At 38.1% G+C, this 27,201-nt stretch overlaps 1 protein-coding gene across 5 annotated transcripts in view; it reads left to right on the top strand.

Annotated features, from left to right (window-relative positions):
* The window catches only part of CCDC30 (coiled-coil domain containing 30), a 67,801-nt gene that overhangs the window by 19,602 nt on the left and 20,998 nt on the right, over positions 1-27,201 (top strand). For all 5 annotated transcript variants that reach the window (XM_038557665.1, XM_038557664.1, XM_038557669.1 and 2 more), the window contains 5 exons: positions 4,715-4,894; positions 12,564-12,767; positions 15,492-15,646; positions 24,125-24,287; positions 24,798-24,910. In XM_038557665.1, the coding sequence (XP_038413593.1) occupies positions 4,715-4,894; positions 12,564-12,767; positions 15,492-15,646; positions 24,125-24,287; positions 24,798-24,910 (815 nt within the window). The remainder of the gene's footprint in view (positions 1-4,714; positions 4,895-12,563; positions 12,768-15,491; positions 15,647-24,124; positions 24,288-24,797; positions 24,911-27,201) is intronic.

The raw sequence follows: 27,201 nt of genomic DNA, 5'->3' as shown, positions 1-27,201 counted from the left end.
GTGTCTCTGCCTCTCTCTCTCTCACTGTGTGCCTATCATAAATAAATAAATAAATAATTAAAAAAAAAAAAAAGGAAAAAATGGAATTGTTTTAAATTTGGCTTTTGCTATTTACACAAGATCTGCCCGCTGGAGAAATCAAGGGAGTTCCTGCCAACCACACCTCAGCTTTTATACCTCAATTTTTCAGGTTCACTCCTGTACAAATTAAGACTTCCCAGGATGCCTGGGTGGCTCAGTGCATCTGCCTTTGGCTCAGGGTGTGATCCCAGAGTCCTGGGATCAAGTCCGTATCAGGCTCCTTGCATGGAGCCTGCTTCTCCTGTCTCTGTATCTCTCTCTGCCTCTCTCTGTGTCTCTCATGAGTAAATAAATAAATAAATAAATAAATAAATAAATTCCCCCATATGTACCTATCTAGGAATTATTCTGAGATCCACAGAGGGAGGCCTTTGTGCACATATGTAAAGCAACTTGAAATGACTGATAATATGCATTTAAAAATGGCTTCAAGTATATATTTAGGGGAAAAAAGGCAGAGTAATAGCAAAGGAAGTCAAAAATATATTTGAGAAGAGATTCAAATATAGAGTCTGAAAACTGAGGCAAGTCACAATAAAGAAGGAAAATAGATACCTAAAAGGAGATTCAGATACATTTGGAAGAGAAGGGAGCCATCACATCCATTCAGAAGACCAAAGGGGAACATAACACCAAATGTTCAAAAAGAGGTTAATTTTAAATCCCCCAAGAAGTTCGTTCCCTTCGTTGGGCAGGGAACAACAGCGTAGGAGGCTTGGGAAGAGGCTGAGCACTGTGGTCACAAAGATTATAAAATCTTTGTTTATAAGCTTAAAATGATTAATGCACTTACAAAACAATGAGTTGGAGAGTATGAGAAGTAGCACCCCAGTTCATTTGTTAATTTTATTTAATGCGTCCTTTCTCATTATTTGAAGAATCATCTCCCTATACCCAGGAGAGAGGTAAAAAACTATTAAATATATATAAATTATGTGGGACATCTGGGAGAAGAGCCACTTTGTGAAAGGGCAGATGGTTCTCTACACCACATAGCCTCAAGGGTTTCACTGAATTCTTGCAGAGTTCACTAATTTTGTTCCATAATAATGACTTTGAATTATTGAGAGAAGGGTAAGTTGCTCTTACTCGTTTATCTGACCATTATTAATTGAGTATTTATAACATGCCAGGCCCTGGTGTCAGGGCACATATGGCAAGAGACAAGATAGATGTGGGCCTCATGAGAAAAAAGAACATATTTATATTTTGAACTTTACATTTCCCAAAACAGTATCGCACACACTATTTCATTTGCATCTTTAAGTAAGCAGAGAAGAAAAGATGTTTTAGATAGATTTTTTTTTTCCTTCAGGGTGCTGTGTAATGATAATTTCAGAACCTTTTTTCTGTGCAGAAGGTCCTTTGACCTACTGGTGGCTATAAATTGCTCTACTTTTTAGTTCTTGGGTATGTGTAAATTTTTGGTCTTCACTGCTGTTGTTGGTTTAGTGTCTAGTGCCTAGCTGCTTATCCATGTGTGCTGCATCTTCTTAATCTTATAACATACACATTTAAGCAACTGTAGCTTGAGACCAGATACCAAACTTTAAAGAATGCTTATAGATAGTAAATACATAGAAAAAGAATTGTGAAAGCCTTTTTTATGAGTAAGTAGGTGAGCTCTATTGTTCATACATATTTGTGATATCATTTGTGGCTGCTGATCGCATTTGGTGGCATAATTTCTGCTGTTCAACAGTGTTCCAGGTAAGGTTGTGATAGCTGAATTCGAGATTATTACCTCCCCAATGTTTGTGAAACAAACTGGAATCACCAATAATTAATTTTATAGGTTTAAAAATCTAGCTTCATGTTTTTCTGTAACATTTTTAAATATTTGCTTTGTTCCAGGACTGTACTAAATACCTTGTGTATATTAAGCAACACAACGAGGCAGGATATTATTGTTGCCACTTTACAGATAAGGAAAACTGAGGCCTTAGGTTAAACCATTTTCCCAGAATGACACATCGTGGTGGAACCTGAGTTGATCTACTCTAGAGTTTGACCTCTTAGCTGCTGTGTCATTTGCTTCCCTCTGCTGAAAAATTCAAAGAAAGCATACACTTCTCATGTAAAGCTAATTTCCTGAGGACTGGCAAGCTGTCTCCCGGAGGCCCTCCCAGGGCGTCTGTTGTTAGGCTTGCAGGCTCTGAAACTTGATGCATTAATCCCCTTAGAATAGATCTGTGTCTTGGGGATAAACTCACATTAAACCAAACTTTTGAAACTATTGGGTAAAATCAGAATATCAGTTATTATTTTGTAGTAATTATAAACAGCACTTGAACATGTTAAAATGAACAATACATTTACCTATAGAGAGCTGAGAAAGACAAATCAAAATCTGAAGGATGTTTGATGAGTAGAGAGTCAGAACCATTGGACTTCATTTAATGACTGACATATTTACAGGTTGGATAGCCTGTTCCATCCACATTCACTGGATGAGAATTTTTTTTTTTAATTTTATTTATTCATGAAAGAGAGAGAGAGAGAGGCAGAGACACAGGCAGAGGGAGAAGCAGGCTCCGTGCAGGAAGCCTGACATGGGACTTGATCCCAGGTCTCCAGGATCATGCCCTGGGGTGAAGGCGGCGCTAAACCGCTGAGCCACCCGGGCTGCCCTGGATGAGAATATTTAAGGCTCATAGGCTTTAATTATTTCCACAAAAGGAATGATTCTGTCATTGGGACCAGTATATGGATTTGGTTCATGTTAAATTTTTATTTTATGAAGATAATATTTGAAAATATTAAAAGCTAGGTTTTAAGCATATAAAATTAAGATAATGCTGGTTCCAATTTGTTTCATTTTAATTCTTAAGGAATTATGAATTGAAGAGCCATTACATACACATCATCTGGTCTTAAGCCTTTAATTTGCAGATGAGTCAGCTGAGACTCAGAGAGGATGATTAGCTTAATAAGTCTGTTGATGGATCAGGAAAGGACACTTAATATTCTTTACTTTGCATTACTACATGGTTCCTACTAGCCTGAGTGAGTCCAAACACTTCTGTAATAATTTTCTGCCAAGAAGCATTTTATATGGTAGGGAAAAAATACACTTTATGTTGGTCACTTGACTGGTTGACCGGTAGTTTCTTTACTAGTTGCCTATCATGAAAAATAGTTTGCATTTCTACTCTGGCAAAGTGACTTGACTAGAAAATGTAGGCAAGAAGAACTATTGTTCTGGTTTTTCTCATCTTCAAAACAGGCTAAAAACTTTGTACATTGGTATAAAAGGGGTTGCTTCTCTGTATATTTCTGTTTGGGCATGTTAAGTGGCCATACGGGCTGCTGATTACTAACTGATTATTAAAAGCTGCCATCAAATAAATAAATAAATAAATAAATAAATAAATAAATAAATACTGCCATCTGATAGTTAGATAAGAAGCTAGACTGGTTATCAAGGGTTTCCAGGCTTCAGGAGAATTCTTGTTTTCAGATGGAAGCAGAAGGCCCTTAAAATTAAGCTTGGTAGCATCCACAGTAATGGGTAATGTTACTGAGTGCTTATTGTGCACTAGGCATCATGCTAAGTGCTTGCATGCCTTTTCTTCCTTTTCTTACCCTTTACTCCATCCAGCAGTTATCATTATTATCCCCATTTTAACATGAGGAAAATGAAAAGCAGGAAGACTAAGTAACTTCTTTAAGATAGATTCAGGACTGAAACTAATTCCAGAGTTAGGGTTCTTAATAATTTTCCATTAAAGAATTTTTTCTAGGGAACTTAGACACTTGCAGCTCTAGGACAGGCAAATTGGATTCAGACTGCCTTTTTGACTAAACCAAGATTGGAATTAAAAGGCTTTACAGGACTTGGGGAATTCTGTGTTGCAATTCTGTTGTAAGCAAGAGAGAACTAGACTAATGACTTTCTGGGCTTTCCAGAAAGTCACAGGCAGGAAGTACACTGGACCCAGACTCAGGAAACTCTAAATATATGTCATCTATTGAATGGGATAAGGTTGGATTCTTTGTCTACATAGCACCCCCACGTGAGCCTACCGGTTAGAAAACCCAGTGACTCCTCCTTTGGTCAAGGTGGTTTTATTGCCCTGGAGACCTGACAGGAGGGTGTGTGGTTGTTAAATAGTAACTGAAGAAGAATTTTCTGGTAGTAACAGGAAAGCAATGAGTAAGACTGGGAATTTAAGATCTCCTGCTAAATGTTCTCTCTCTCTCTCTCTCTCTCTCTCTCTCTTTCTCTCTTTTGCCAACAGATACCCCCCCCAAAAAACACACACACACATACAGTGTATACTTTCCTTCTTCACATACTGGCTCTTTGAACTCCTCATTTAAAGCATGTTTTACCCTAAAATGATCATGCTTCTGTTTCCCTTCATCGGTATGAAAAGTGAGAAAGTTAGTTGTCTATACTTAACTGGTTTGCTCAAATGATTTCTTTGATATTTTCACTCCAAAATAGTAGGAATTAAGTTATATGAACATGTACCAACTAGCCATAAATATAAAAAAGAGTAATTTGCTGTCGGTAAGCCAACTCCAAGAATATTCACGTTCTGGCATTGCTGCTTCTGACAGCTAGAACCCATGTTTTACCAATATTCTTTCAAATTGCCCATGTTCCTCTTTTAAAATGTTTGTTTAGCCTCCATCATCTGAAGAAAAATTGAAATACCAGCAGCAAGAGGATGTACAAAAGCTTCGCCAGAATTTGCACCGGCTCCAGGTTTTGTGCTGCTCAGCCGAAAAAGAGCTCCAATATGAGCGGGGAAAGAACTTGGACTTGAAGCAGCACAATAGCTTACTTCAAGAAGAAAACATTAAGGTAATTCTGGTGGGCATAGCCTTGACTGGGGGGGGGGGGGGTTGTTTGGGGGGAGGTCTCAGTTGCTAATTGGCCAAGGGGACAAATGAGTTTGAATTCCCCAGCTGCATAATTCGTGATAGGACCCACAGATGTGTGGACAATGTGAGCTCTCTGATAACTCACTCCGACTTTGCCCTACCAAGTAGGTACACAGTTCAGTTGTTTCTCTGCTGTTGAACTTGTGTGTGTACTGTCAACCTGTAAATGTGGAAAACTTTTTTAAGTTACACAGTCTTTTGAAATCATTAGCTAAAACTTGTAACAATAAATTTGAAGGACCTGACCCCAAATGCTGGAGGTCCTGCTCTAGTTCTACCTATAAACTTATTTATCCCTAAGAGCTCTATTATTATTGGTTGAATCATATATCAACTGCACCGAGGTACAATTAATTCATAGGAGGGCAAAATTGTTCTTCCTGACATGAGACTATCAAAAGTTAGGAGGACAGCCCCCAAACATGCTTGTTTTAAAATTATCTATATAGAACTGCCATCCAGAAAGTCATCTAAATTTTATGAATCACATAAATATTCAGACTGAACCATTATGTAAAATAGTGCTTCCTTTTAATTGAAGTTCGATTCTGTAAATGTATATTAGGAGCCTAGTTTCTGTAAGTCCCTATCTAAAGTTCTGGAATTCAACATTCAACAAGTATGTGCTGAGTATTAAGTCATAGCCTAGGCAGGAAATCTTGTTAATGCTGAGGGTTTAACTGTAGGTAAAACTGATACAGTTCTTACCCCTCGTCTGTAGAAGTCCATGGTCAAATCCTGCCTGCCTCTTGTTTTTTTTGTGAATAAAGCTTTATTGGCCCACTTTATTGGCCCCCTTTATTGGCCATTAGCAGATTTGAGTAGTTCTAACAGAGACCATGTGGCCTACAAAGGCTAAAATATTTACTCTCTGGACTATTACAGGAAAATTCATCACACCTAGTGTAGTGGGAACAAGGTACCTTCTTCAAAAAGTGACCTAAGAATGGATTAAGAAGGGTCCCTACATTTTAGGAACTCAAAATCTAGTAGGGAAGATACAGAAGAAAATAAATAGTCATTTATGTCAAACTTTAAGGGAAGCCCTTCTAAAGAGTCCTACTATTCCAGGATTATTTGAAGAAACCTCTTCCTTATCCTTACCCTTCATGATTTTTTGAATTTGAATATATTTTCTCAAGCCTTTGTAGTTTTAAGTTAAATCTGAAATTTCCTTATAAGAGGGGCTTTCACTTTTCTTTTCAGACACATTTCTGAGATCATTTCAGCTGTCTAACTCTGAGCGTATTCAAGCAATACTGTATCTTTCTTAAGGTGTAATAACCAGAGCAACACACATTATGATGCCTTATCTGTGGTTGGCACCCCAGAAATATTTGTTAAATTAATGAATGAGTCCTTTAGGGATGGGTAAATGATAGATTGGTAAAAGTTCTGTTCTAAATCGCCTTAATGGTGGGGTAAAATATTGGCCATTTCAATAATGAGATATCAGTGTTTTGGCTGGTTCCTTAGACAAAGCACCTAAATGGAGTCATTACAATAGCCAACTACCTTTTTATTTTTTTAATTTACTTTATCTCTTATAAACCTCCCTACGGCTGTCAAGGGTCAGCATTTTATAGATGAGAAACTGTCCAAGGTTGCAAAGCTAATGCATCATGGAATCAGAATTTAAATCCAGGTCTGTTTCTCTCTTTCCTGTGAAGAGTTAACTTTCTGTATTACACCTCTCCTCAACTTGGGATCATCTTGGAACCTCAGCTTTGCAAACTAAGAACTTACTTTTAAAAACCCACTCAGAAATATCAAACTCTGGGTCTCTGGCTAATGTTAGACATATTTAAGATTAATTAAGAAACTAGATTATTAATTTATTGCCTTTAAACCATTTTATTATGACCTAGAACACTCAGAAAGTACATAAAACCTAAAAATAGAGTTTAACAAATTGTCGTAAAGTGATTACCCATGTAACCACCACTCAGGATGAGAAACAGCACATTGGCCACCTACTAGCAGTTCGTGCCTCTTTCCCATTGTAATTCCATCACCTTTCCGTTTTAGCCATAACTGCTAATTTTGACAATAACCCTCTTGCTTTACTTTATAGTTTCACCACCCATATATGAATCTCACACAATATAGTTTAGTTCTGCCTATTCTTGTGTCTATCTTCTTATGACCTACTTTGGAAGGTCCATCCATGTTGCAGTATATAGCTATTGTTCATTTCCTTTGCAGTCTATCATAAGAAATTGCCATTATTTATTCTCTGTATGGTTTATGGACATCTTATATGTTTCCAGCTTGGGGCTATTAAGAAGAATGCTATAGGCTTGCAGAGCTTCGGGCAGAGAGCTGTTCTGCCCCCACCAACACTGAGACACTATGCTGGATCCTCTTATTTGTGATTGAATACCCCAACCTAAAGCTAAAGAAGCCCTCCTAGATGCACATCATTGGCCATAATAGTGTTTGCTCCACTGTTATCTCGTTTCTTCATTACCAGCATGGCCAAAATACTGTGTGTGTTAGCTCTATGACTGATGATCACAGGTCCCGGAAGCCTTTAGCTTTCTTGGCCTATGGAGGAGGTAGACAATATATTATGAGAGGACTCAAAACTTTTCTATTTGTAGCAAGAAGTTTAGGTCTCATAACCCTGAATTAATCAAATGCACCAAATTTTCCAACATTTGATTTCTTCTTTTCTCTCATTTATTTGTTTTTTCTCCTATTCATTAGATCTGCCTGCATCTTACTCAGTTTTTAAGGCTACATTGTTCTTTTTTATTTATTTTTTAACCTCCTAACTCCATTCACATATTGTGCCCACCCCCTCACCTCTGTCCCCTCTGGTAATAGTGTGTTTGTTCTTTGCATTTATGAATTCATTTCTGTTTTGTTTTGTTTGTATTGCATTTCACATTCCACGTATAAGTGAAATCACATGTCTTCCTCTATACATGGCTACCTGGTTCTTGAAAAATGAAAGTTCCAGGCAGCACCGGTGGCTCAGCGGTTTAGCACAGCCTTCAGCCCGGGTGTGATCCTGGAGACCCAGGACGGAGTCCCACGTCTGGCTCTCTGCATGGAGCCTGCTCCTCCCTCAGCCTGCGTCTCTGCCTCTCTCTCTCTCTCTCTCTCTGGGTGTCTCTTATGAATAAATAAAATCTTAAAAAAAAGAAAGAAAAATGAAAGTTCCTAGCTAATAAGTTAGAGAGCCTTTTGAGAAGACACCTGTATTTAATAGGTTTGGTCCTGTCAATGAAGTTTAAAAAGCTGTATCAATCCTCCAAAATAAAATGAGAAAATGAGAGAGAGAGGTTGAACTAGTTTAGAGTGGCAGGGAAGGGGACAAAGAAGGATTTTTACTGGAAAAATAGGAAGCTTATTAAAACTTGATCTATAATTTATTTTTGGTAACACCAAAGAGACTAGCTTATTACAGTAGTTTTTCTCTATTGATCTATATTGACCACCAATGATATCAAGGCATATTAGTCCCGTAGAGTTTCTTTATTTCTACGCACATGCATTTCTACTCTGTTTAATAAATCATTTTGATCATTTTTACATATCTGTTAACATTTTTGGAGATGGCATATCTGGTGTTCAGAACTTAATGCAAAAGGAGGTATCAGGAGCTTAGCTCTCTGGACGCTTGAGCAGCTTTTATCCAAGGACCTTTGCTTTTAAACATAGAGCATAAGAGCATGTTATTTCAGATATGTTCATTTATTGAATGTAAGACTCTTTCTTGAATAGTGAATGCACAAAAGGATCTGAGTAATGCCTCTATTTTTCAAAAACTGCTGTTGTGAACACTTGTATACATGTGTTCTGATGTCCATCCATAGTACGTATTTCTTTAGGAAGAGAGTGGGAGTGAAATCATAGGGTATATATGACTTGCACTTCTGCTAAAGGTTTATACTCCTACCAGCAGGTATGAAGTTTTCTATTGCTCTACATTCTCAACATTTCTTGATGCTGTCAGACTTTACAATTTTTGCTAATCTTATATGTGTATAGTGGTAGCTCTTAGCAGTTTTAATGTGCATTTCCTTGTTTTAAAAATGAAGCTGAGGGGGATCCCTGGGTGGCTCAGCAGTTTAGCACCTGCCTTTGGCCCAGGGTGTGATCCTGGAGTCCCGGGATCGAGTCCCACGTCGGGCTCCTGGCATGGAGCCTGCTTCTCCCTCCTCCTGTGTCTCTGCTTCTCTCTCTCTCATTCTATGTGTATCATAAATAAATAAATCTTTAAAAAAATAAAAATAAAAAAATAAAAATGAAGCTGAACAGCTTTCTATATATTTATTTGACATTTGAGTTTCTATTTTGTGAAACACTTGTTCAAGATTTTGTTTACCTTTCTGGGGGGCTTCTGTCCTTTTCTTTCTTTCTTTCTTTCTTTCTTTCTTTCTTTCTTTCTTTCTTTCTTTCTTTCTCTTTCTTTCTTTCTCCTTTTTATTTTCCCATTAATTTATAGGAATTCTTAATTTATGAAGCCTTGATCAGGTGTGTATTATGAACATCTTCTACTCTATGGCTTATATTTTCACTCTCTAAATATATGTTTTGATGAATCAAAGTTTTAAATTTTAACCTAATCAATGTTTGCCATTTATAACAAGGGTGGCTCAGTCAGTTAAGTGTCTGCTTTCAGCTCAGATCATGATCCCAGGGTTCTGGGATCAAGCCCCAAGTTGGTTCCCTGCTCAGTGGAGAGCTTACTTCTCTCTCTCTATTCTTCTCCCTGGCTCATGCTCATGCTCTCTCTCTCTCTCTTGCTATCTCAAATAAACAAATAAAAAATCTTTGAGAAAAAAAAAAAAGGAAGAAATCACTGACGACCTCAAAGTCATAAAGATATTCTCCTACATTACTATATTGTCACCTGGGCCATAAGAATATTAGTATATATATATGGTCTGTTTCCAAGCTCTCTATTCTGTTCCATTGTCCTATTTTGTCTATTCTTGAGCCAATAACATGCTATCTTAATTATTTCAGCTTTACATAAATCTTAATATTTGATAGAGCACATCTTTTTTTCTTGTTGTTCTTATTCTAGGATGCCTTGGCTACGCTTGGCCATTTGAAATTCTGTATAAATTTTGTCATCAGCCTGTCAAAGTACACGCACATACCACATGTACTCACACATATACACATATTTACACACATGGTCTTTTGGGATTTCTACACTGAATTTATACACCAAATCTATAGATAAATTTGGGGAGAATTTAAATCTGTATAATATCAAATCCTCTACAAAATGTGTATATATTATATTTAGGTCTTCTTTAATTTCTCCCAGTATCATAATTTTATTTGTGGAGGTCTTATACATCTTTTGTTAGACATACTCCTAGGTGCTGATACTTTCCATACTATTGTAAGTGGTAACTTTTAAAAAATTTCATCTTCTAACTATTGCTAACACAAAAATGTACTAAGTTTTTTCTAATAAAAACCTTGCCATGCTTTTAATTACTTCCTTATAATTTATGTTTATATTATTCTGTATTTTATATATAAGCAATCATACCATCTAAGAATAAATATGATTTTCCTTCTTCCCTTCTACATACATGTTCCACCTTTCATTCTTTATCCTTGTTCTAAGCAGTGGCTAATATAGTGCCAAATAGAGCTGGTGATAGTGGGTACATTTTCTCCTTCCCAGTCTCATTTCATTGAATATGTCTTGTAAGGTATTTTTTTAAGACTTTTAAAAATCACATTAAGAAAATCCTAGTGTTCATTCAATGTTTTGTGATGAGCACATGTTGAATTTTATCAAATTACTTTTCTGCATATTTTGATTTTTAAATCTGTTAATATGGTGAATTACATTAACTGATTTTCTAATGTTAACTCAACTTTGCATTCTTGGGATAAACCCAACTTCATCCTAAATTATTATTCTTTTTCTACATTGCTGATTTTAGCTTGCCAGTATTTCTTTGGAATTTTTGCATCTTTGTTCCTGAATGAGACTGGCCTGTCATTTTCCTTTCTTATAACATCCATGTCAGATATTGGCATTAAGGTTACCCTAGCCCCTTAACATGAGATGGGAAACATACCCTTTTTCTGTTCTCTGGAGGAGTTTCTAACAATAAATTACAATTCCTTCTTCTTCAATAACTGTAAGAACTGATTTCTGAATCCTTATGATTCTAGAGTTTTCTTCTAGGAAGATTTTCAATTACTGATTCAGTTTCTTAATAGTTATAAGAAATCACACTTTTCATTTTTTCTTGTTATCAACTTTGGTAAATTTTATTTTTATAGAAATTTTTTCTTTTCATTTAAATTTTCAAAATTTTTACTAAAATTAGTCATCAATTTTTAAATATAAAGATAGTCCCTTTACTTTCATGGTGCTAAGTAACCTGTGATTTAAAAGAGGTTGGCAAGGGGAAGAAAAGGAGTCGGGGGGAGGGCACCTGGTTGGCTCAGTCAGTTAAGCCTCCAACTCTTGATTTTGGCTCAGGACATGATCTCAGAGTTGTGAGATGGAGCCCTGCATCAGGTTCTGTGCTGGGTGTGGAGCCTGCTTGAGCTTCTCTCCCTCTCCCTCTTCCCCTCCCTCCCTCCTGTGCACTTGCTCTCAAGAAAGAAAGAAAAGAAAAGAGAGGAGGGATGGAGGGAAAGAAGGAGGAAAAAAGGAAGAAAGAAAAAGAAAGAAAGAAACAAACAAACAACAAACACACACTTGGGCTGCAATGAAGAGAAGAGATAAGAAGGGAATAAAAATGGAAGCAGCAGGACCATGTTGTTATCATGATGATCCAGGCTAGAGATGATGATGTCATACACAAGGGTGGTGGACACAGATGGGCTGATGCGACACACGTTGTGGAGGCAGCATGCCAGCAGGTGCCAAATGGGCTCATGATGAGAAAGGAAGGCTCGGGGATGACTCTCAGACTACTGGCTCAAACAGAACTTTAGGTGGTGGCATCACTTACTGAAATCAGGGAGATTGAGGGAAAAAATGATTTTTGATATGGACAGACTCAAGGAGTTTTATTTTGGCAGTTATGGGCATAAAGGTGGTATTTCAAAACCACTCTCAAGGCCTAGGGTAGTCCAATGATATTTAGAAGTTGGGTAGCATTAGAGTGAAAGGACCAGGAAGGAACACAGAAAAGAGAAAGGAGAAAACCAGCAGAGTCTATCATATAGACTCCAACAGAACTTTCTGAGATGGAGGGAGTGAACACTACCTAAGAGTTCAGTTTGTCCATTGGATTCATTTTGGCAGTGGGGAGATCAGTAGTGCCCCTGGCATAAACTGTTTCATGGAGTAGTGAGGATGAAAGCCAGCTTGTAGGAGATTGAAAAAAAGGATGGAAAATGTTCAGATGATGCGTGTATAGAAACTCTTGGGGAAATTCCTCTGTCCAGCTGCCATCTGCCATCTGGCTGGATATACTTTGGCAAATCTTACTAACACATGACAGCTCCAGAGAGGTAACCATCCATGTGACATTGGTTATTTGTCAGCTCTTGGGGGACTGCACTGCTATGAAAAGTGCTTATCCTGGCTCAATATTCGTCTTATTTCAATGCTTATTACTATCACTCTGTTTAATCCCCACCTCTAGATCAAAGTTGAACTAAAGCAGGCCCAGCAGAAGTTCTTAGATAGCACAAAGATGTGCTCTTCACTCACAGCAGAATGGAAGCACTGTCAGCAGAAAATCAGGGAACTGGAGCTGGAGGTACAGGCTCAGAGCATTAAATCACAGAACAACCTGCAGGAAAAGCTGGATCAGGAGAAATCAAAAGTTGCTGATGCAGAAGCGAAGGTAATTATCCTCGAGCTTAATAAACAGCATGCACTGAATATCACAACTGAAATCCTATTTCCCTAAGGATATTAAGAAGTAGTTACAATGCCAACTTGATAGAATTCTCGGGTTTTTCTTTGCTCTTCCATACTTTCCTCTCTTTTGACATCACCTGCTCCTACCGTTCCAGTAAATCTCGTGTTTCTTTAAACTGCGTGAACTTTAAAAGGTTAAGTTTCATTAAAGCTATAACATGAACTTAAAGTAACCGATTGAAGCCATATGACTTTTGTTTTATACTTTCAACTTTTAAAAGATTTATTCTCCTCTCATTTGTCTGTTGATATGATATTTACTTTGTAATTTTGGGGAGATTTGTGTTGTGAAATGGACTGTTTTTGAAATAATGCCCCTGCATTTCAGATTGCCTAACACCAGGTGGCAGTAGTATGTAACAGTTGCACATTTTGGTCTGTGGGTTGGAGAGTCAAATTTCACATAAAAAAATAAATCATAAAATAAGTAAATAAATCATTTCATCAAACCATATAAGTATAAAATAAATATCTAAGAGTAGATGACAGCGAGCAGCCCGGGTGGCTCAGCGGCTTAGCGCCTCCTTTGCCCCGGGGCCTGATCCTGGAGACCCAGGATCGAGTCCCATGTTCGGCTCCCTGCATGGAGCCTGCTTCTCCCTCTGCATGTGTCTCTGCCTCTCTCTCTCTGCGTGTGTGTGTCATGAATAAATAAAATATTTTTAAAAAATAAATAAATAAATAAATAAATAAAAGTAGATTACAGCAATCTTAATTATGCTCAAAAGCCTAATTTTGAGCTAAAGAAACCAGAACAAGAACATTCATACCGTTTAATTTCATTTATATGAGGTTTAAGAATAGACAAAACTAAGTTATGATCTGAGAATGGGATTGTCTTTATTAGGGTCACTAATTGGGAGAGGACTAGAGGGAATTTTCTGTGGTGCTGGGAGTATCCTATACCTTGATGTGAGAGACAGTTGTAAGTGAAACTCCATTCAGTATGCTCAAGATATGTGCACTTTGTGTATATTATTACTCCATTAAAAAAGTAATTGGTGGGCATCTGGGTGGCTGGCTTAGTCAGTTAAGTGTCTACCTTTGGCTCAGGCCATGATCCCAGGGTCCTGGGTTGGAGCCCCCAGTCGGGCTCCCTGCTCAGTGGAGAGTATGCTTCTCCTTCTGCGTTTAATCCTTGCTCATGATCTCTCTCTCTCTCTCTTTCTCTCTCTCTCTCTCATTCACTCTCTCTCTAAAATAAATAAATAAAATCTCTTAAAAATTTTTTTAAATAAAAAAACAGAAAAGTAGTTGGTAATTCCAGATTAGTAAAAAAATCTAAATTTAGACAGTACTAAATATCGGTGAGCATTTTGTACAATAAGGAGTTTTAAATATTGACTGCAATTGGAAGAATAAATTAACATGAACACTTTGGGTTTTTTTTTAAAGACATTTATTTAGACAGAGAGCAGCACATGTGAGAGTGTGGGGAGGGGCAGAGGGAGAGGAAAGAGAATCCTTAAGCAGATTGCGTGCTGGGCATGGAGCCCCATGCAGGGCTCCCCAGGACCCCAAGATCACGAGCCAAAATCAAGAGCCAGATGCTCACCCGATGGAGCAACGAAGGCATCCCAGTATGAACACTTTGGAAAACAATTTAGTACTTGTACCTGCCTCTGTCTCTGCCTCTCTCTGTGTTTCTCATGAATAAATAAATAAAATTAAAAAAAAAATCTTATCATGAATCTAGCCGCACTGTGAGGAAACCAGACATGCTCACACATTGCTGTTGGAAGTATAAATTGGCCTAATACCTATGGAGTCAGTTTGGCATTATCAAACAAACAAATAATAATACCTTTGCCCTAGCAAATCCATATCTCATAATTTATTCTAGAGCGATTGTTTGTAATAGCGAAAGACTGGAATCAATTTAAATATCCCATCAGTAGGGATCTATTTAAATAAGTTATAATATATCCTTATAATGGGATGGTATACATCTATAAGAGTTCCATATACACATATAATATGGAAAAAATCCCCAAATATAGTGTTATTTTTAAAAAGTAAAATGCAACTGAGGCACCTAGGTGGCTCAGTCAGTTAAGTGTCTGACTCTTGATTTTGGCTCAGGTCGTGGTTTCAGTGTCAAGAGATCAAGCCCTGCATCGCACTCTACACTGGGCATGGAGCCTGCTTGAGATTCTTTCTCCTCCCCCTATCCCCTCTCCTCCTCTATTCACTCTTTCTCTATCTAAAAAAAAAATATTTTTTAAAAAAGCAAAGCACATAATTATATATGATATGTCATCATCTGTGTAAAAAATATGCATACAAGGGAGAACTGTATAATATTTATGTAGGCATAAATAAATCCCAGAAAGGTACACAAGAAACTAATACCAGTGATTATGTATGTAGTGCAGGAAAACTGGCAGGAAGACAAGCTAGAGATGGGAAGGAGCTTTCACTATAAAGCTTCATTTACACAAACATCCGTTAAACTGTGTGAATGTTTCATATATTGTAAAACTTAGGTAATTTATTTTAAAATTAAAATAAATCTAGCCTTGCTGTTTACTTTAGACCAGATTTGTTTGTTAGCACTGTGTTTGCCAGTTCCTCATATGGCATATCCCTAATTGGAAAAAAAGTCAGACTTTGCTTAACATTTTATTGGTGAAATTTTTCCTTCAAGATTTTGGATCTACAGCAGAAATTAGAACAAGCTCACAAAGTCTGTCTCTCAGACACGTGTGCTTTGGGGAAGAAGCAACTCGAGGAAAGAATAAAAGAAGCCCTGGAAAATGAAGCTAAAACAAAGCAACAATATCAGGAAGAGCAACAAAACAGGTAAGAGGAACAAAGACGGCAGCTTCCCCCGGGCTAACCACCGAGTTTGCCAGCAATGTCAGTTTATGGACGTATTTCCTCAGTGTTCCCACTCAAGTGAACTCAGTTACACCAGACTTACCAACACTGTGTTCTCATTGTTGGTCTTGTTTGCCATTCACACTAGCGTGTCAGATTCGTAAAGGCAGGGATTGTATCTTGTTGCTTTGAGACACACTTGGTGCCCCCAGTCCATGTTCTTGATAATTGTATTGCCTCTGAAATATGATACTCTGGGATTTGCTTTTCTAGTTCTAACATGACTGGTGAAAAGGCAAACCAAATGAAATTGATGTTTGTATTTATCAGCTGATTTTCCTCAAAGAAGTCTCAAGTACTTTCCAGGTATCTTAATCATCAATAATCTGTTCCCAGATTAAGAGCTTTCTTTTTTATTTTTTCTCAAATTATTAGGATTACTATTAGAATTCTTACTTAGGCGATCTCCCTGGATACCCTAAACTTCAGTAACTGGTTTCTTTCTTTTTTTTCACAGTAATTCACATATATTTTAAGAAAAAGTTGGTTTTAGCTGCTGAAAAGATACGCAGACATTCATGTATATTATGAAGCTGAGAAATATACTTTCAGCTTTAGTTAAAAGCTCTAGTATAGGGCCTAGCACTCAATAGGTACTCAGAAAATAGTGAATGAATGAATGTTTGAATAAGTAAATGAATAAATGTGTGAATGAATAATGAGTTCACTGAGTGAGGTACAGTAGAAAAATATTTGTCTCACTGCTGCCTCTAACAGGATGGCAGGCCATCCTTCTGTTATAACACAGCTAGATCCTGAATAAACTATAGTCCGTATACCTTTTAAAGCTTTACCCACAGTAAAGCAAGAGAAAGCACCAACAGCAAAAATACAATAAGCTCAAACAAAAATGATGAATGTGAATAAACTTCTAAGTCAGAGGGCAAATAATAATATCACCTCGGGTTTGGGAAAAGGAGCTGAGGAAGTTTGCCTTAAGGTGGGAGAGTAAACTAGGGACTCTGATACTAAGCTGAGAGTCTTGAAGTGTTCCCTAGTAGGCAGCTTCCTGACTTCCCCAAATTATCTTTGGAGGAAAGCAAGCCCAATTCAGATGTGAAGGATTCCTATATATTAAGTTTAATCAGATATAAGCCTACAATAAAAAATTACCAAATGACACAAGGAAACTGGCTACCACAAATGATTGTCATTGGATACAACAAACACCAGATTTATAACCCCCAAGAACTTCTGCAACAGGAATTAAGAATAATAGATTGCAAAACAACTGTATGAGGTTTTTAAAGAAACAAAATATGAAGAAATCCTCATACCCTGTTAGTAGGAACATAAATTAGTACAGCCACTGTGGAAAACAGGATGGAAGTTCCTCAAACAATTAAAAGTAAAACCACCATATGATCCAGTAATTCCACTACCAGGTATTTACCCAGAGAAAATGAAAATACATTAATTTAAAAAGATACAGGCACCCCTTTGCTTATTGCAGCATTATTTACAATAGCCAGGATATGGAAGCAACATAAGCATCCATCAATAGACAAATGGATAAGAAAGATGTGATGCTGTACGTGCGTACACCCTCTGTAATGGAATATTATGCAGCCATAAAAAGGATGAGATTGTGCCGTTTGCAACAAATTGGATAGACCTGGAGAGTATTATGCTAAGTGAAATAAGTCAGACTGAGAAAGGTAAATACCATAAATACCAGATTCATATGTAGAATCTAAAAAAAAAAAACAAAAAAATAATAAAAATAAAAATAAAAAAAATAAAAAAAAACAACAACAAATGAACAAACAAAAAGCAGAATTGGATCTATAAATGCAGAGAACAAATTGAGGATTGACAGAGGGAAGGATAGTAGGGGAATGAACAAAAAGGATGAAGGGGAGTGGGTGATACAGGCTTGCAGTTATGGAGTGAATAAATCATGGGAATGAAAGGTACAGCATAAGGAATATAGTCAATGGTATTGTAATAGCATTGTGTGTGACATATTATGGTAGCTATACTTACGGTGAACACAGCATAATGTATAAACTTGTCAAATAACTACGTTCTACACCTGAAATTAATGCAACATGGTGCATCAACTATACTCAAAAATATTTTTAAAAAAGAAACAAAAGATGTAATCCAAGAATTGAACAAGGAAAAGGCTATTTAACTTCCCTGAAACTTGGTTTCTTATCTCTAAAGTGGGACTAGTAATACCAGCTCTATACTTCTTCTGTGAAGATCGCCCAAGACAAACTATGTAGAAGTAATATGTAATATTTCAGCTAGCTATAAGAAAATGAAATATGTAGGGAAATTCTTTTCCACAAAGAACTATATAATATACATTGTTTTGTAACCTGGAGGAAAGCAACCCCAATTTAGATATTTAGATTGTAACCTACTTTTTTCACTGTTCGGTTTATCTTCCATAAACCTTCTAGAACATTATTCTAATAACAGACCATAATTAATTTAATCCCTTATTGTTGTATATTTACATCTTTTCCAGTTTCTTGCTGTAATAAGCAATAACCTAATATCTTTCCTTGTAGCCAAATTTTTGTGTATATCCTTTACTACTTCCATGGGATAATTCTAGCAAGTACAATTGTAATTAATTATAATTAATTATAATACTCATTATGAAATTTCAGTTACTAAAGAGAAATATTAGGGCACATTAGTGACTCATTTGGTTAAGCTTCTGACTCTTGATTTTGGCTTAAGTTATGATCTCAAGGTCAGGAGATTGAGCCCTGTGTTGGGCTTTGCGCTGAGCATGGAGCTTACTTGAGATTCTCTCCCTCTTCCTCTACCCCTCCCCTGCTCGCACAGACCTGTGCACTCTCTCTCTTTATAAAATAAATAAATCTTTGTAAAAAAAAAAAGAGCTATATAAAATAAAAAGAACAAATGCTTTAGAATTCTGTCCTTTGGCAATAACCACTTCAAGTGGTTCATACATATTTCTCAGGTCTTTTTTCTACACATATGCATATATTTTTATTATTCGTATTTTGTTGACAAAAGTTGACCCCTTTAAAATATATTGCTTTGGGGTACCTCGGTGGCTCAGTCGATTAAGCATCTGCCTTCTGGCTCAGGTTATGATCTCAGAGTCCTGGGATCGAGTCCTGCATCATGCTCCCTGCTCAGTGGGGAGTCTGCTTCTCCCTTTACCCCTCCCCCTGCTTGTGACCTCTCATGCTCTCTCTCTCTCTCTCATAAATAAATTAAATCTTTAAAATAATATGTTGCTTTTGAGTTTGCATTTTTTACCTAACAATATAACATGGGCATCTTATTAGCTATGTTGCTTTTGAATTTGCATTTTTTACCTAACAATATAACATGGGCATCTTATTAGCTATGTAAGAGCTACATAATCTTGGTCAAGTTTCTTATCCTTTCAGTGCCTCTCCACACCTAATTCATAAGATTGTTGCGTGGATTAAATGAGCTTTAAGAGTTAGGTTATATTATCAGCATAGGGCACATAGTAAGCACTCGTATTAGTCAGGAATCCATCAGAATAGAACCAGTAAGAGAAATACATATTTAGTAAGAGATTTGGTACCAAGATTTGGTCTTATGCCATTGTGGGGCAGGTTACACAGTTTGTAAGGCTATCATCATTCATCTTATGCTAGAGCTCAAAGTCTGCAGGATGAGTGGTCAGGAAGTGTAGATGGATATGAAGTGAGAGTGCAATGACAAGCTAAACCCATGAGCACAGGGCAAAATCGTGAGGATGGACTGGACCCTGTCCCTGCCTCCAACCTTGATGAAGTAGGTGTCCTGCAGGAGAAAATGGTCTCCCTTATCAAGGAGCTAACTGAACACCTGGTCCAGGAGCTGGAGAAGATAGAGCAGTTGCAAGCCTAGCTGTTGCTTCACACAGAGGTGAGCCGCAGATACCTGGCAATGGGGATGAGCTTCAAAGGCACCTACTCTGACTTCCTGAGTGTAAAACCCAAACTGCTTTACTTCCACCCTCCATACCCTGTACAAGTAAAGTGTATCTCTTGTAGCCCAGTCTAACCAGAAACATATACAGAGGTAATTCCTGGACAAGTTGACACGTTACAAGTCAGGACTAAAAAGGTGTTATTATTATTATTGTTGTTGCAATATTTGATGTTATTTTTGTTACTGTTGTCATCAACATCTTCTTCAGTGAAGTGATAAATGTTCATCTGGCCCAGAACAAAATGTCTGAGAATAAGGCAAATGGCAAGAAAAGAGGCTAGAAAAGTAAGCTAGACTCGAGCCCTGCTGAACGTAACAAGCCACATCAAGGACTTGGGGCATGTTCATGGAAGACACTGGTCTACAGCTCTCCTTTCCTGTAACATCTCTATCTGGTTTTGGTATTAGGGAGATGCTGACATCATAGAATTGATTAATAAGTATTCCCTCTTCTTCACTTTTTCTGGAAGAGATTGTAGAGAATTGATATCATTTCTTCTTTATATGTTTGGTTGAATTCACTGGTGAAACCATCTGGGCTTAGTGCCCTATTTTTTGAAAAGTTATTAAATAGTGATTCAATTTCTTTAGTAGGTAGAGGTCTATTCACAGTATCTATTTCTCCTTGCATAAGTGTTGGTAGACTGTGTCTTTCAACGAACCAGTCTGTTTCATCTAAGTTATCAAATGTGTAGGCATAGACTTGTTTAAAAAAATATTCTTTTATTGTCCTTTTTTATGTCCATAGGATCAGTAGTGGTGATCCATCTTTCATTTCTGATATTAGGAATTTGTGTCTTCTCTGCTTCTTGATTACCCTGCCTAGTGGTTTATCAATTTTATTGATCTGTTCAAAGAACCATTTAAATTGTTTTTCTCTATTGTTTTCCTGTGTTCAGTTTCACTAATTTCTGCTCTGTTTTTTGTTATTTCTTTTCTTCTGCTTTATTTAGGATTATATTGGTCTGCTTTCTCTAATTTCCTAAAGTGGAAGCTTAGATTATTGATTTTTGATCTTCCTTTTATAATATTTGCAGTTATTTTTTTTTTAAGATTTGATTTATTACTCATGAAAGACACACAGAGAGAGAAACAGAGACACAGGCAGAGGGAGAAGCAGGCTCCATGCAGGGAGCCGGACAGGGGACTCGATCCCAGGTCTCCAGGATCACACCCTGGGCTGAAGGTGGTGCTAAACCACTGAGCCACCAAGGCTGCCCAATATTTACATTTAATGCTATAAATGTCCCACTAAGCACAGCTTTCGTTCCAACTCACAAATTTTGTAAGTTGTATTTTCATCTTCATGTAAAATACATGTAGTTCATAATATTTTTAACTTTTTATGACTTCTTATTTGACATGTATTATTTAGAAGCATATTGTTTAATCTCCAGATATTTTGGGATTTTCCAGCTATCTTTCTGTTATTGATTTTAGTTCCATAATATTATTTTAAACAGTTTTATAACATTCTGTTACATAACTATAATTTATATAAAATGCTTTTTAGACATTTTTGCTGTTACAAATAATGATGCAATGAATATCTGTGTACATAGACTTTATAATAAGTGTTATACTAAAAGAAGATGCTATGGTAGTGCATAGCAGAAACACCTAGTCTGGTCTAGGGAGCTCAAGAAAGCCTTCCTCAATGAAATCTGTTTAAGCTTAGTGTGAGGAACTTGGGATGGATAGCTCAATAGAGAATATTAGGGGAAAGAAGTCCTAGAAGAGGAAGATAAGGACAAGGTTGGAGTTGCAGGGGAGAAATAAGTGTAGAGGATGACTTATTTCAGGAGTGAAAAAAGTTCATTTTGCCTGGAACAAAATGTTTGGGGGCAAGAAAACGAGGCTAGAAAGGTAAGCTAGCTAGCAAGCTATATTGAGGTATTTGAACCTTATGATATGATGAGATTGTGATGTAGAAAGAGCACTCTGGTTGCTATGTAAGGAATGGATTGAGAGATTAAGGCCATTGGGGAAACCAGGAGGCTTCAACCCATTTATCTCTTAATTTCTTTTTTTTTTTTTAAGCTGGATACAGTGTACTTTATTGATGGTAATAACAACACAGGAGCTCCCCAAGCCCCTCCCCTTCTTCAGGGGTCTGGGATGAAAACTGTGGTGGTCTGGAGATTCTCAGTGTGTTAGGGGATGAATTGGGGCAAGGACTCCCCAGCAGCTGAGGGCCTCTCTCTTCCTCTTGCTCTCACTGAGGCTGGTGGTCTAGGGGTTTCTTACACCTTAGAGGCCATGAGGACCATAAAGTCCAGCCCCCAGTTGCTGTAGTCAAATTCATTGTCATACTAGGAAATAAGCTTGACCAAGTGGTCATTAAGAGGAATGCCAGCCCCAGCACTGAAAGTGGAAGAGTGGGTGTCACTATGAAAGTCTCAGGAGACAACCTGGTTTTCAGTGTACCCCAGGATGCCCTTGAGGGGGCCCTGTAATGCCTGTTTCACCACTTTCTTGATGTCATCATATTTGGCAGCTTTCTCCAGGCAGGAGGTCAGATCCATGACTAACACATTGGGGGTGGGGACACAGAGGCCATGCCAGTGAGATTCCCATTCAGCTCAGGGATGACCTTGCCTACAGCCTCGGCAGTGCCAGTAGAAGGAGGGATGATATTCTAGGCAGCCATCATGTCACAGCTTGCCATAGAGGCTGTCCACAGTCTTCTGAATGACAGTGATGGCATGGACTGTGGTCCTGAGTCCCTCCACGATGCCGAAATTGTCATGGATGACCTTGGTCAGAGGGGCCAAGTAGTTGGTGGTGCAGGAGGCATTGCTGACAATCTTGAAGGAGTTGTCTTACTCCTCAAGGTTCATGCCCACCACAAACATGGGAGCATCAGCAGAGTGGGAACAGATGATGATCCTCTTGGCCCCACCCTTCAAGTGAGCCCCAGACTTCTCCATGGTGAGACAGCAGTGGACTCCACAACATACTCAGCACAACATCATCCCAATTGATGTTGGTGGGATCTTGCTCTTGGAAGATGGAGATGGGCTTTCCATTGATGATAAGCTTCCTGTTCTCAGCTTTGACTATGCTATGGAATTTGCCATGGGTAGAATCATAGTGGAACATGTAGATCATGTAGTTGAGGTCAGTGAAGGGGCCATTGATGGCTACAGTATCCACTTTACCAGAGTTAAAAGCAGTCCCAGTGGCCAGGTGCCCAATATGGCCAAATTGACTTACTCCAACTTTCATCGTTGTGTCTCAGGGACAGGACTGGCACTGCACCAGAAGATATGGCTGCATATATCTAAGGGAGAGGAGCAGAGAGCCTTCTTAATTTCATTCATTGGCATAACTGGTTTATTTGTCTTTTTTCAAACTATATATAATATGGGAATTAATTTCTAACATTTCATTGGTGTTTTAAATTTTGACTTGCTATGTTTCAATGTCCATTTCCAACTCCTAGATTCTATTGCATATAACTCAATTTTCTTTAGTTCTAGCAATTTAAAACTTCCCTTTCAGCTCCAAAGCTTATTTCTTAGTCTGGCCCCTTGATCAGAAATTCAGAATGGAACTAAAAGAGTAGACAGTAATTGGCAAGAATTGCTCAGGTCTATAATGAATGAGATAAAACAGAGGTGAAGGGGGCAGTCCTGGTGCTGGGGCAGATATGAATCATACAAGGTAAGCTTATAGAGCCTGCACTTATATCCAGAGCCATGACAAGAGCTGGAGGTGCTGGAGGCTGAGAGATATGAGTTCCAAGTCTCAAATATCAATCTTTCCCAGTAATCCATTGGCTTTTCTGAAAACTGAAGTTAGAGAAAGTGAGTTCAGTTGTCCAGTGTCAGTAGTGACCTAGCATGTAGATGTTACTCCATCATCCTCATCATATTCTTCTTGATCATCTCCTAAATCCAAAGAGCCTTGTCAGAAATCCTCAGAAACTCTTCCACGAACTGTAGTCTGATGAGATTCCCTCTGAAGGAGTTAAGTACTTATGGCCCTTCTGGAAAAGGGTGAATTTCCTCATCAAACATGGGCTTATTTATGATTCAGCTCTTGCAGTGTTAACCTGTGTGCATTAGTATCAATAACATTTGTAACTAACAGCCCTATGTTGAACCAAGATCAAGGGACCCAACTTGTAAAGCCACAAGAACAAGTAGAAAGAATAAAAGATTCAGGATCAGAGCCCTACCTTCATCTTGTCCTAGCAAGTTAATTAAACCTCTCAGAACCACAGCTTCCTCTGTGAAATAAGGGAAATTACTTCCTCTTTGTAGGGTTGTCTTGATGTGAGAGAGAGAACTAAGAGAAGCATTTGTCACAAAAGAGGTCCCCTGTGCTGGTCTCTTTATTTTATGGACACGTGCCCTACCTCAATGAACCAGTAAAATCCCTTGTGATGATATAACAATTTTAGGTCAAAGAATTCCATAATTTCAGTGTGATTTAATGTACATTAATTGCTCTCAGGAAACTCCTAGATCAGAATGTAAATGAGCTACAAAAGCAAGTGAGCATCTTACAAGATAAAGGGAATCAACTGGAAATAACCACTTCTCAGCAACAATCCAGAATTCAGGAACAGGAGGCCCAACTTAAACAACTAGAAGATGAAAAAAGAAAATCAGACGAGGTAAGAAAAGCAAATAGATGTGCTTCTCAGTTTTCCTGTTCCATAGACCTGAGTAATACCTAATAGTTATTGAGTGCCTAGCATTTTACCCGTTAAGTGTATTGGGAAAGCAGAATCTACTCTAGATATCTCAAGCAAGAAAGGATCTAACACAGGGAATAACATGCTTACAAACTGTTGGAAGGGAAACTGTTGGAAGGGAAACGTAGGGGTGGAGAGAAGGTCAGAAAGAACTGCTGCTGACTTTCAGTAACTCCAGAAGTTCAGAAATCCCAGAGAAACCCACTCCTGCAGCCCCAGAGTGGGAGATTTGCAGGAACACTTCCTGAAGCCCCTGCAAATGTCTCGTCAGCTGTCTCTCCGTCCATTTACCTGCTAGTGCTAGAGGAGAACTATGGGTTCCCCCCGCAGTGCTGGAACTCTGCTGTCAAGAGAGTCTGGGAAATGTAGTTTTCAGACTTCCAACCTTGCAGCACAGAATAGACTAATTTTTTAAAAATTGTTTTTCAGCATCTTAAGAGCAACCAAGAATTGTCAGAAAAGCTTTCTGGGTTGCAGCAAGAGAAGGAAGTGCTACGTGAAAAATATGGGCAACTTTTGAAGCAGTTTGATGTCCATGTGAGGTAAACAAAAACCAGTTCCCTCTGGATAGGGATTTCATGCTTTTCCCACATACACCCTTTTCATTTGCCTTCATGGTTTTCTCCCTGCACATACTTTGCTCAGTCCGGATCACCCTCTCCCTGTTTCAATTCCTCATTTCAACTCATAATTCTTAGGCTAGGAGTCACCTTCTCTAAGAAACCATTCTTGGTGCCACCAGCCTGGGCTGAGTGAAGTGCTTGTTCTCTGTATCCTTAACAGCGCTTGGTATATGCCTCTTTGTATTTATTTCAGAACTTGCCGCATTATTTTGAAATAATGTGATTCACTACGTGTCTTCCTACCAGACTATAGGCTTTTCAAGGGCATGGACTATGGTCTTATTTTCCTTAGTCTACAGTATATACTAGGTGTTCAATAAAAAATGTGTTTCTGAACTTCTTGCTCTTTCTTCCATTCCCTGCTCATCATTCCACCAGATGCCTCCTGCTCTCCTTTCTGGAATGTAGCATAGTAGTTCAGAATATGGACTTTGGAGCCATATTGCCTGGGTACAAATCCTGGATCCACTAGAAACTAGCTGTGTGACTGTGGATGAATTATGTTGCCTCTCTATGCCCAAAGTCCCTCATCTTTAAAACGGGCAAAATAACAGCACTTATCTCATAAAGTTGTTGTGAAAATTAAATGAATAAACAGACATAAAGCACTTAGAACAATGTCTAGCACACAGCTATTATTCTATTTCTTTTTAGTTATTTTTCCATGACCCACCCCTCCGCTCCCAGCTCTGTAGTCTCCTGCTCTATTCCTTCTATTAGGCTGAAATTTCTTATTCTTTTGTATTCTTACTCACCAACTATGTTGATGGTATTAATAATAATGATTTTAAAACCATTGTCCATTGCTGTATAGCAAAGAGTATTTTTCAAAGTCATTGGTATTCCTTATCTTGCTTCAATCATCATATTAGTGAGAAATGTAGAAACCATGGTCAGGGGACTATGTGTGGTTCAGTTGATGCTGCTTAGAAATCTAAGACAAGAACTCAGTCCTCTAATAACCTATGTAGTGCTCTTCTCACACCTTATCTCGGTATTAGAAGGAGTTGAAAGAATGAAGTGCGAGATCCAGAACATATAAAATGCCACGATGCCTGCCAAATGAATTGACACTGAATCTAATGTGTATATAAATTGCTTACCCAGAATCCTTCACGTATTCATTCCTAGTCTCTGTCAATACACAGTTTTATGATTTTACTATCATAGCTTGGATAAAAATTTTTTTGAAGATGTTATTTATTTATTCATGAGAGACACGCACAGAGAGGCAGAGACACAGGCAGAGGGAGAAGCAGGCTCCATGCAGGGAGCTGGATGTGGGGCTCGATCCTGGGTCTCCAGGATCATGCCCTGGGCTGAAGGTGGCGCTAAACCACTGAGCCACCCGGGCTGCCCCATAGCTTGGATAAAATTTTATATTCCCCTCCTCTTAGTGTTGTCTCGTAAGCATAGTGCTTTGTTGCGACTGCCTTTGAATTTGCTTATTTTTGTAAAACATAGTATTTTGTAAAGTTGATGTACCCTTGCACAAATAGTTGCAGTTAAACAGGATCTGATTGCTAAAGAAGACTAACAGGATCCAATGACAGTGCTTCCAAATGTCCAACTTGTTGCAGGAGAGGATACAGTAGCACAACAGAATTGCCTTCCATGGCAGTCTCACAGCAGACAGTCCTGAGTGGTCCAGCCAGGATCCCCAGAGGTGATCCAGATGTGTAAGGGCCATGCTGGCATGCACCTCCTCTCTTGGGTCAGGAACTACCAGTGTGTGCACTGAATACCTCAAAACCAGGGACCCCCCAGATGGAGTCTCAACTGAGATTTTTCTTTATACATATATACACACACATATATATAAATATATATGTATATATATTTTGTATATATACGTATATGTATATATATATATATATTCGGCTGGTCATGTGAGCATATTTCTGCTACGTAACCAGCCTCAACAGCAGAGTCTTCTTGAGAAGACTGAGACCAAGTACAGAGACCAAGTACAAATCATTGGTCTCACTGTTATCAGTAAACAGTGCTGACAAGCTGGTGAAAACTGCCATCAGATTCCTCGGCCCTGGGATTACAAAGCAATGCTGCTTTAATCAGCAAATTTCATTACTTGACCAATAGTCAGTGCCAAGGAAGAACTTTAGCAAAACAGCTCAGGTCAGTTCTAGGCCTGCTGGAATCAACCCTCACAACACAGTCCTGAGTTACAAATTACTCACTGGTCTTATAAA

This window comes from Canis lupus, chromosome 15 (genome assembly GCF_011100685.1).
Source record: "Canis lupus familiaris isolate Mischka breed German Shepherd chromosome 15, alternate assembly UU_Cfam_GSD_1.0, whole genome shotgun sequence".
NCBI lineage: Eukaryota > Metazoa > Chordata > Mammalia > Carnivora > Canidae > Canis > Canis lupus.
This window is presented reverse-complemented; position numbering and strand designations above follow the sequence as displayed.